The sequence below is a fragment of the Passer domesticus genome, chromosome 1 (assembly GCF_036417665.1).
Source record: "Passer domesticus isolate bPasDom1 chromosome 1, bPasDom1.hap1, whole genome shotgun sequence".
In the NCBI taxonomy this organism is placed as follows: Eukaryota; Metazoa; Chordata; class Aves; order Passeriformes; family Passeridae; genus Passer; species Passer domesticus.
In genome coordinates this window covers 32,385,296-32,397,040 of record NC_087474.1, presented here as the reverse complement: position 1 = coordinate 32,397,040, position 11,745 = coordinate 32,385,296, and the positions used below count along the sequence as shown (strand labels likewise).

At 45.4% G+C, this 11,745-nt stretch overlaps 1 protein-coding gene across 1 annotated transcript; it reads left to right on the top strand.

Annotated features, from left to right (window-relative positions):
* Positions 1-2,218: 2,218 nt before the first annotated feature.
* Positions 2,219-11,120, top strand: LOC135297626 (collagen alpha-1(I) chain-like). The gene has a single exon (XM_064418717.1). It carries the CDS (start codon positions 2,219-2,221, stop codon positions 3,305-3,307), a length of 1,089 nt encoding a protein of 362 aa, XP_064274787.1. The 3' UTR covers positions 3,308-11,120.
* Positions 11,121-11,745: the final 625 nt, after the last annotated feature.

The window sequence follows — 11,745 nt, the reverse complement described above, 5'->3', positions numbered from 1 at the left end:
CTTGAAATGTGTGCTAAATTCAGCACAAAGCAATGTAACACGCACAAACATAAAACTCTGCTGCCTGTTGTATAGATCTGTGCTCACTGCTGCAGTGAGAGATTTTGGTGGATGAGAAATAGCCTCTGACAAAACCAGCAGATAAAATTATTAAATAAAGATAAAACCATATCAAATGTCCCCAGAGCTGTGGAACAATAGTTAGCTCACACTAATCTTGACTCTGAGGCTGAGAATGCCGTGGTTTCTCCTGTCATTTCAGGAATTACTTTTGCTACATTTTAAGGCATGATGCAATGGTTTAAAAAGTGGAAAATGTATCACGGAGAACATTCTGGCTAAAATCCCAGGTCCACTAAAATCAATGAGAGCTTTTACTCTGGTTTTGTGTCATACATTGGTTATTTCTCCTCCCTTGTTCTTTTCACTTATGCCCGTTTTATGATACTCCTTGATACATGTGGCTATACTGGAATTGGTTAAAGTACTGCATGCTTCATTACATAATCAGAAGCCAAATTTGCACCAAACAACAGAATATTATTTTTATTTGCAGAAACAAAAATGATGCATTTTCCCTCACAACTGTTGTTTGATAGATATGTGATGGATAAAGGTAAGAGGGGATTTACTGAGCTTTAAAAAAATGCATTGTGTATCTGTGGCATGCTTTTTTGTGTATGTCACCTGCAATATGTGACCTTCTGTTGTATATGACTTAAAAGTAACTGCGTGCTGTAAGTTAAACACTAGAACATAAACACCTACATTATACCTGAAGCACACAATAAAATAAGAAAACACATTTCCATTTTCTGACTGACCTCAATCTCTGAATGAGGACCCCTGCACATTACATTAGCAGGCTGGGCTCCATTACACTGCCGCACACCCTGCTCAATCTACTGAAATATTGATTTTTTTTTACAGAGCATACACACTGTCAAATCAATATTCCCGTACACACAGCCGAGTAGCAGAGGCATAGCTGGGGCCTGCTCCAGCCTAGCAGAGAAGGTGTGTGTGGAGGGAGCAGGGACAGAGGGACAACAGGAAGGTGGGAACTACGACTGCCCATGGCAAGGCAGAATGGGGCTGATGTCTGAACAGCACAGAGAAGGCGCGGACAAGGAAGGAGAAACATGTCTCTTAAACACAACAGAAAGGCTCAGGAAAGGCTTGCCCTTTCTGTTTCTGCAGACAAAGGAGCTAAAGGAGGCAAAGCCTAATTTCAAAGTATTTTCAGTTTATTTCTCTTTCAGCTACTGAAATGACAGCCATAGGTTTGGGTTAACAGGCATTGCTCTGATCCTGCAATCACAAGGACCACGTAGACAGTTCATGGCGAAGTGATGCCGCTGCAGGACAGGGCTGGCACCTCTGCTCCCATGGACACCTGCATGCACACACAGCTCGTATCGCTGAACGGTTCTCTTGGAACCACTCCAGTGCCTCCAGTACAGGCAGAGCATTTCTACTGTCGAGGCTTCCATGGCTGGACGAGCCCTGGATCAGTGTTTCAAACTTACTGGTGTCAGCAGTTCCATCTGAGCCTAGTGAACAAGCTGGATAGTAAACCCAGTTTAAGTTCTATGGCTTTAATTTATATCTATGAATTTAATTCAATGTAAGAGATAAAATCAATTGCAGGAATTATTTTCAAAGCTTTGTTTAGGTAATTTTGTACTATTAGTGAACGATGAGTTCCACAGAGATCTAATGAAGTCCTGACAACCTTCGAGAGAGAGCAGAAAACATTGTTTTCAGACAACAGATGCCCTCAGCTATTCCTTCGGGGAGAGAGAACACACTCTTCAGCAAAAGTTGTTACATTCTTTCTAAAGTCCTTCAAACGCCAAGCGGGAACGGGAGACAGGCGCGGATCCTCCGGCTCACACCCACCACGGCACAGCCCCGGCTGCTCTCGGGGGGAAGCCGGGACACCGGCAGTGCCCGCGGAGCCCGGCACCGCGGCACCGAGCGCTCGGGGGCAGCGCGGCTGCCGGGGCCGGGCACCGCCGGCCGCCGACGGGACCGCACGGGGCAGTAACGCTGCGGGGCCGCAGGCGGCGGAGGGGGCCGCACCGGGGGCCGCACCGAGAGCCGGCACCGAGAGCCGGCAGCGCGTCCCCGCCCCCCGCGGGCCCGCGGCAGCCCCGGAGCCCGCCCCGCACCCCGGCCCCGTCCCGCGGCTGCCCGAGGCGAGTCGGGGCTGAGGATGCTCCGGGGGTCGCCGCCCCCTCCGCTCCGCGCCGCCCCCCGCACCGGCACGGCCGCAGCGGCCACCGGGGCCCCGCGGGCGGCGCCGCCCCCGGGCGGGCGGGGCGGGCGGCGGGGCGGGGCCGCCTGCGAGGCGGCTTTGGCGCGGAGCGGCGACAGCAGCCGTGACCTCCGACCCCGCCCGCCGCCGGCCAATAAGAGCGCGGCTCGTCCCCGAACCCAAAATTTCCACGTCGGCAAAAGTCAAGATGGAGCGGCGGGCGCGCGGCGCGGGCGGGCGGGCGACACCGGCCGCCACCGCCGCCCGCGGGACGCGGCCGGACCGGACGGGGCCGCCGCCGCCGCGGGGACTGCGGGCGGCACCGGGCGGGCCGGACCTGTTGCGCTCGTCGGCGGGGAAGGGCTGGCGGGCGGGGGGGCGCCGCTCGGGTCGCTGCCCGTGGCGGGGGCTGCGGGGCCGCGGGGGGATGCCCGGCGCCGCCCGGGGTCCCGCAGGGCCGCGGCGCCGGGGCTGTCAGCGGCGAGCCGCAGCTCAGCTGGCTGCAGCGGCAGCGCTCCGGGCAGCCGCTCGGCCGCGGCTTTCGCAGGGCGGCCCGTTAGCTCCGGGTTGGGGGAGGTGTGTGCGGGGGGGATGCATTTTGGGTATTTATTAAAAAAAAAAAAGAAAAAAAAAATGTCTTCGCCTCCTTCTCCCTCTTCCTCGGGCAGCGGGTCTCCCGCCGAGCCGCGGAGGAGGAGGGGGCTCCCTTCCCCACCTCTAACCGTGTGCGCCTTCCCTTCCCAGGCAGGGAAACTTGTGCTGGCGGGCGGCCCCGGCGCCGGTACCGGCGGAGGACTGGAGCCTCCGGAAGCAAAGTTCTGTGACACTCCGACTCTGGGTACGATAGCAGTCAGTGCACTACAGAACTTTGTCTCCGGCGGCGGCGGCGGCCCCGGAGCCTCAGGTGGACACGTCACTGCGGGGATGGCGAGCCCGGGCGCTGCCGAGCGCCGAAACCTGCGCTGCAGCCTCGGAATAAAGTCTGTGCTGTCGTGGCCTCCCGCCCTGAAGTTTTGTTGGGTGTCCTTTCTTTCTTTTCCAGGGTAAAAATAGCGCAACATCTGGGTACTGAGGGTTATTTCAGTGCAGTCAGGCCGGCCTGGCTGCCGGCATAAATGTGAAACTAACTGGTGCTCGGTGCAGCTGAGCCGGTGGTGGTGGGTATGTGAGCGTGCTCGATGCTGTGCCTCGCTGTGCTTTCTTCTAAGTCTGTCACAGAATCTGAGAGCTTAACTGGGAGCTTCAGCTTGGTAAAAGTCTCCATGCTTCTAGCAGAAATCTGTGCCACCAAGCCCTGCTGTGACACAATGCAGTAAGTGTGCTAATTCAGGGTTTAGGCCTTGCCTCTGGTACTGGGCTGTGTTTCTCTTTAGGAACCTCAGACTTCCAGCTGCAGTTGAGAAATAGCTACAACTTCAAGCCTGTGCGTATTCAAAGATCACAAGGTTTGTTGTGAGTGAGTACTGCAAGGCTTCACCCTCACTGATAGTGGGGGAAGGCTTTGGAAGGAAAAGTGACAGATGTATTTATTAGTGCAGTTGCAAGGCTTTATAATGTAAACTTATTTGACACCTGCACAGTACTTAACTTGGACAGTGGCTTTAAGGGCTGAGAAAAGAAGGGCCAAGCTCAACTTTCTGCAGTTCAAGTTGACACCTGGCAAGGATACAGTAGCTGGCCTGCCTTTCTTCAGAAAGTTTGCAGAGTTTCTTTATGTGTAAAGTAAGCTATGGAGTTCTTGTGAGGTAGATGTAATCAGCTGGTCTGCTTTCATCATAATGAGAGTAATATGAAAAAACACATTGCTAGAGGCCAGATGGAGTAAGGTGTGACTATTTAGATCAGTATGTGCCATAGAGTATGTTAATAATGAAGTATTTTACAGCAGCTGCATTGTATGGCAGATATGTTGCTTTTTAAAAATATATATATATATATATATATATATATATATACACACACATAAATATGTGTGTATGTGCATCTATGTTAGAGGTCTCATATTCTGTTAGCTTCTTCTAGCTAACCATCCCCCTTGGGCTCACTAGAAACCTGAATCAACCTTTCCTTTCTGCCAGTCTGAATGTGGAAGGTACAGCAAGATTATACGGTTCATGGAATTGGGCTGGAAACTGAAATGCTGTACTAAGTACATGCTTTTTAGCTCAAAACGTTTAATCAAAGGGTAGGTAAAGTGAGGAGCACTTACTGTATGGCAGCCCATGTGACCAGCCAGGGCTATATTTGGATGCTGGAGGTTTAAGGAATCCTTTTTGCTAACCATTTTTGGCCAATTGCCTGCTGCTTTATGTTGTGCAGTGTGACGTCTGCTGAAAAGGACTTGGAGGTCTGGTGCCTGCAAGCTGTTTAATCAGTGCGGTTATAGGGAAACACCTTGTACTGTCAGGGCTGAAGTCCCACTGTATTTAATTTAGGGGTGGTTCCTGCCTAGCAGGATGTGTAATGCAAATTGCAGTTTCCAATTTTTGTACTAAATAGCCTTTTGGAGTGTCGGGGGGAGGCGGGGGGGGTTGGTAGTGGCCCAGTAGATTTTATAAAGGCTTCTTAGATACTCAGGTTTGGTGGTTAAAACTCCATATACTGGAAACCCACAGACTGGAGCATAGGCTTACTCTTTTGGGGTAAGTGTAACGTGTTTGAATCTCAGCTTATTGCAGTATAAATCCAACCCAGAAGGGGGTGGGGCAGGGCAGGCTCCTGAAACCTCTTGTACTGGACTGGGTGGGATGGCAGATAGCAAAGCTGCAGTGGGAATGAAGAATTGTTGGCCTTCTCTTTAAAACAGTACAGCTGAAGCAAATTTTTTGCCCACTTTGCTTCCGTGGTGGTCAAGCTGACCAGTTCTGAAGGTAAGTGAGTATTTCTTGGCCTCTTGGTAGCCCTCACTTGTCCTTGCCACATGTCTGCAGCATGTTGTACCTCCTGTCCTACAAGTAATACTTGAATAGTGACCTTTTGGTGACACTTCTGCTTTGATACAGGAAATCATGTGGCCTTCAGATGGGACTAGAAGAGAGCTTAGCGCTTCTGATTTTGTGCTTTATTCTTGCACTGAAATGTATGTGATCTGACAGTACCCTGGCATTTGAACTTTCTCACTTCTTTGCAGTGTAAGGCTTTAGAGGCAAGCTTGAGGTGTGTAGCAATGCTTGGGGCCTTGAATGGGAGATGAAGCTTTGACTAACCTATTAACAGTAGTGTTTGATGAAGATGATGCAGGAAATGGAAACAGAAAAATAACTGGTGATGCTATTTAATACAGAGTCTGAATGCCATTCTGTGTAAATGGATTCATACATGTTATTTTCCAATGACTGCTTGGCATTGTCTGCTTCTCTTCCAGTGCATCACTGGAGACGTACTCTGAACTGCTGCATTATTTTTTAGTGCTTTTTGACACTTCAGAGTGTCTATTCCAATTACAGTTCTCCCCTCATTGCAAGAGTGGCAAATGAGCATGCTGAGTAAATTACACAAATTTCCAAAATAGTACAAGTCTGTTATTTGAAGGGGCAGAGGCAAAGGAAATGATACCAGCCTATTTATTGTTCTGCAAAGTGGAGAACAGGAAAGGAGTTTGCTGTCAAGTGCTCTGAAGGTTGAAGCTGAATGGATCTGAGCATGGCCCAGGCTCTCTGTATGTATTGATTCAGCTGTATGTACGTGCTTGAAATCCGTACAGAGGTGCTAAAGTTTGAATTCAGAATTTCAAAAGAGACATCTTGGAATTTTAGAATATAAAAGGTGCTATCTCATGCCTTCTTTTCTCTTCCAGGTTGGGATCTCCTTAAATGCCAAGATTTTGGCATGTCTTGCACTGCTGGGAGTGATGATGAGCCAGTGTGCAAGTTGGGGTTATTTTTTGTGATGGGAGAATAATTAAGAGCATAGGGAATATAGATTAAAGGCAAGCTGCACAGCCTGTAGCTGGTTAGTCTCAGGATGCCGCAGGACCTGATGGAGCTGAGGAATGTTCTTACTCGAGTAGCTTCCAGAGACTGGATTTTGAGCTGAAGTTTTAGGCAAAAATCTAACTTATACCAAAAAATGCTGTTAGTAGAGATGAAAAGGACAAGCCTTTCATGTGTATTTTCCTGGAACTAAGTTGTTCTATTAGAAACAGAAGTAGATTTACTGACTTCTAGCAACTGTATGATAAACAATTTATAAATAAACCATCGATTTCAATGAAATTCAAATGAAGTATTGGAAGTTATGAGCTGACTACCAAAAACCCTGGTATATTTTATATTTTTATTTATTTGCTGAGGAAACTCCACGTAAAATGAAGTGTCCTGAAAGCCCAGCTAGAGCAGCAGCTCCAGGAGTCGTGTTTATTTTGTTTCTGGTGGTAGCAATGGTCCTTTCCCAAAACCTTGGGACAGCAGGATAGAAATGTTTTGCAGGATACCTGAGTTACCAACACAAGGCCATGTGCATCTGTCAGGTGCAGAATGGGAAGCAGAGTTGCAGTATTTGAGGTGAGTTAATGGTGCTGTGAGGTCAAGGATTTGCCTTGCAGCTGGAGCCAGAGAAGGTGAACCTGGTCCTGATAGAAACAGGACATTGAGCTATAAATAAGTGGATTCTTAGAAGTGGAAACCGGAACTGCAGAGCAATCCAAGGTGTATTTTTAATTTTATTTTGTGAGGGAAGTAAAAGTTAAAAAGATTTGGCAAATTCCATTAAATAAGGCTATTTTCTTACACTGTGTAACTGACAAAGCAGAAGTGAGCCAGGTGCCCATTGTGCTGACTGTACTCTGCAAATAATCTTTAATATGACCAGGATTTATTTTTTGGAATACTGGTACTAATACTGAAGATAACTTGGAGTGGTTGAACCTGTATTTAAAATATTAGAGGTGATGTGCTTAAACCTCATCCTAATTGGCTGCAGAGTGAGGGAGCTGAACCTTGGCTTCATATAGCCAACTCCAAGTTGCTGAAATGAGCACACAAAATCCTTGGCCTTGTGAAAAAACAGCATAGGACTGTTGGTGAATGATTGCCACTTTATTTTGAGTCCAGTTGGGCCGTGAGGCAATACTGCCTATTTGTGCAACAGCAGTTCTTACCCTGTCCGATGGCTGTTACCTTTCAAGTTTTGGAAGCTACATTCTTGCACCAATACTTGATCTGTTGCAGAGCTCTTATGAATGTTCTCCAGCTGTGGTCAAAGAATGAGTTTATCTTTTTAACAAAAATAAGTCTCAAAGCTGAATATTGACCCACTTGGATGGTAAAATCCAGAAGCACTGGTTTTGGAAACATCTCTAACAGTGTAGGAGACTCAATGGCAGTAGCATATTTAAATTGTGCAGGTAGAGCCATTTAGGCAAACAGAAGCTGTTTAATACTCTGCATTTTGGCTGCTGGGTGACTTGGAGCTGTCTAAATTCATAAAGGCAAGTAAGTGCAATTGCAGTGAGTGCTGTCACCTTTGCTGTACTGACTTCCAGCTCCCAATAGGACATCCCAAAATTGTGACTATCTGTAACAGTTCCTTCATGTTCTGCTTCCTTGGAAGAGGCAGAGAAAGGATGGTTGTAGTTTGTAAAAATGTGCATAGATACAGCAATCAGCTGTCATCCTTTAATGTCTTCTTTCACAAACTGAAACACAGGAGGCCTGTCTGAACATCAGGAAGTACCTTCTCATGGTGATGGTGACCCAGCACTTTTACAGCTTAGCCAGGGAAGTTGCAAAGTCTCCATACTTGAGGATATCCAAAAGCCATGTGGCTACAGGTCTAGGCAACCTGTCTTGGTGGCCTTTCTTGAGTATGGGGTTGGACCAGATAACCTCTGGAGTTCCTTTCCAACCTGAACCATTCTGTGGTTCTCTAATTCTTTTGCTCACTTTAGATGCAGGAAACTTTTACCTTTCCTTCTGTGTTCTCCCTGTTCTCAGATTCTTCCTGTTACTTACTGTCACATGAATTATCCTTTCATTAATAAAGCAGAGGGGGAGAAGGGTTACAGAAGATCAATATTAATCTGAATAAATGTAATGTAAGGCACATAGTGATCACCTTTGACTCTAGTGTTACTTAGCTCAAGTGTTTAAAAAAATGAATCCCATCAGAAGCATATTCTTGCTTTAACTTATATAAGTAGTAAAAGACAGTATTAAATTTGTGTTTAATGAAGAGGGATTCTCATTTTCCTGGTGGCTCTTGTTCTAAAAGTGTGGTTTTGCTCTTAAGTCATGGCTGGGCCTGAGGAAGCAACTGAAGCTCAGAGATTTCTTTTGCATAAGGCCTTCCCAGTGCAGTGGTGTTAACAGACTGACAAAATATTCCCAGTGTGATAGCAGCTCTCAACCAAATGGCACCAGTGCCAGTGAGACATGCTCCCTGTCCCTTCACCCAGGAAAAGGAGCTGTGCTGAGCTGGGGAAGGTGTGGCAAACCACAATTCCATTCAGAGGGAAGGACCTTGCAGGGGCAGAAATGTAGGTGAGGTGAGCACTTCTTGCAGTGGAAGATGTTGGGTAGATATGAAGGCTTCAAATAGTAAAGAATATCTGCTTGGCTGCCCTGACTGCTTTTCAAGGTTGCTCATGTTTAGTCTTCAGGGAGTTGCATCACTGTAACTCCCCCACATACCAATCAAGGCAAGAAGCTGATAGTGTAGAGCAAGGCTTGGAGAAAAGGTGCATTTCACACTAGTTGTGAAACTCTTGTAGTCCTTGCCTTGAAGAGCAAGTATGCTGGGCAATATTTGCTTAGCTGCTGCTGTGTAACATACTGCACTCTCCTATAGGTATGGCTTGAGGGATCAGGAGGAGGAAGATGTAAATACACCTGGGAAGAGAAGAAGGGGAGGACAAGGTAGAGGGTAGTGGGTGGAAGAGGCTGTGGAAATTGCCAAAGGAGCAAGATTTAGGCTCTGCTGTGAAGTTTAATGTCCATGTGACCATGACTTGTTAAGTACTTTTCTAGGTGTTAAACTGCTGGACTGTACACTGACCAAACTAATTTGTGAGCCTTACGTACACTCACACTGTGTCAGAGGAGCTCGTGCCTTTTGAGATATTTTGACAAGTACCTGAAACATAATGTTCATAAACTACTGTAATTATGTAATATGGGACTTAAATTAGTGTTGTGCATTAATTTGAAAATGAAAGTGGACTTCAAATTCTGGATTCTTATGGCTTATATAATATAAATTCATTAGTTCAAATATTTAGCTAACCCAATGAGGATCTGCAGTACTCATAAACAATTGCTGGCAAACTGTAATTAACTATCTCTAGAGAGAGAAAGAGGACAGAAAGAGGAACTGTGCTTAACCATTGCACAGTAAAAAATCAGTACTAGGGGAGTCCTAAACAAGAAGGGAAGGCTCACAAGTCCTACACAGTAAAAGTTTCAGACAACAGCATTGTAAGGAAATAAATGGATGACAGCAGCTTTGATTTCCAACCTCATGTGTTCTCAGCCAGTCAAATCCAAACCAGAACTGAAAAGCAAGGAATAATGCATGGAGACAAAGCTCAGTGTTCAAGGAGAGATCACTCCTGAAAGAGAAGAGAAAGCAGACCCAAGTCTACAGGGGAGGTGCTTCTATCATAAAAGGCTTTTTTAAAAAATATTTTTAAATAAACTCTTCAACTTCTGCTCAGTTGTGGGCTTATATACTGGCTGGTTTGTTGAAATATTAATCTTGTAGTTTCATTAAATACAACACATTCCATGTGGGTTTGATTAAGAAGCAAGAATAAAAATACAATGAAAATCGCATTCTGTCTTTAAAATTCTCCATTACTCAAATTGTATGTTCTTGGCTTATTATTAAACATCCAGTTCTGGATTGGTTCCCTTGTGTGAACCATATTGTTTAAATTTTGGTGTTAAATATAATCATAATTGGGATGAAGCAAACAAAATGGGAAGATGTAAAGGCAAGTTTTAGTGGTTGGGTGTAAATGAAGAAAGGGCATGGACAGCATAGCTGCCTATGCTCACAGCATTAAGTGTTGAGATATTTTCTTCAGCATTATATGGACCACTTGCCATGCACAGTAAGCAGCACCAAGGCTAGTGAAAGGGAAAGCTTGTATTGCAGGTCCACATCAATCTTTCTCTCAGCTTTGAAATATTTGTGTTTAAATTATGCTAAATTGGCATCTTGTTTTAAGGGTAATGTCAAAATACTGAATTTTGTATAATCACATGTTCTCTCTGACAGAAAGGAGGCTGCAGCAAGGTGGGAGTCAATCTCCTCTCCCAAGTGATAAGTGATAGGACAAAAGAAAATGGCCTCAAGTTGGGCCAGGGGAAGTTTAGATTTGATATTAGGAAAAAATTATTCACTGAAGGTGCTGTCAGGCATTGGAACAGGCTGCCCAGGGAAGTGCTAGAGTTGCCAATATGTCCAGATGTGGTGACTGGGGACATGGTTTAGTGATGGACTTGGCAGTGCTGGATAAACAGTTGGACTTGATGATCTTAAAGGACTTTTCCAACTTAGATTATTCCATTGTGCTCACTTCTGGTGTACAAAGGCAGATATGTTGGTGACAGTCACTGTTTCAGTGTACAAGACAGTAAGTAGAAGTACTGCTAGCTGTGTAAAACTTACAAGGAAATATTGTCATTTCATCACATTCAAAGTTATTGAATGTGAAAAGAAACCTAACAAAATACTTTGAACTACAAATGGATTTTACAGTCCCCAGACTGAAATTATTTGCCTGCACTAAGAATAAAAAACATTTGTGAGAGAACTTGCTGTTCGATCATGCTTTGCCAAATTGATGCTATTTATTCTGCTTCATAAACTGTTATTTTGGGGTGGAAAAAAGTTGAATGATATATGATTATCTAAATATATGTATATAAACACATGTATATGGATGTCAAATGTAAGGGTTTCGATTTTGATGTTTATGAAGCTTTTCAAGTCATGGTATACAGAAGGAATCTTTTGAACATAGATTTTGCATAGTCTAGAGGTACTTCACTGCAGACATTATTATGTCTGCTTTTTTGGGATAAGATTTTATTACACCACAGGTAACAAGAGTGGTTGCATGCAGGGGAGGAGGGATCCTGGCCAAGGATGGCAATGCTGCCAGCTTGGGGAGTTTTTTGAGTAGTGAGCACTTGCAGCAAAATAGCACTGTATTCCCTTGAGAAAAATGGGGAAAAATGGGAATGTATTAAAGGATGTTTTCACAAGCATAGGGAAACTTCTTATGACTTCTGCTGCATAGAATTTGGGAGGTAAGTGGTTAATACTGTGAACCGCTGCATGGTGAAAACCAGGAGTGGATTTGCCATCTAGTTGATGGAGGGGTTTTTTTAATTGCACAAAAATTTTAATCAAATAGGGAGTAAAAGTTAAATATAGAAGAACAAACACATAAAGGACATTTTGGGAGAAAGGCACGCAGCTAAATTTTTTGTGTGCTTGGAGCATCGAGTTTGGGAGATGCAGTCTGGCTGTGATGTCTC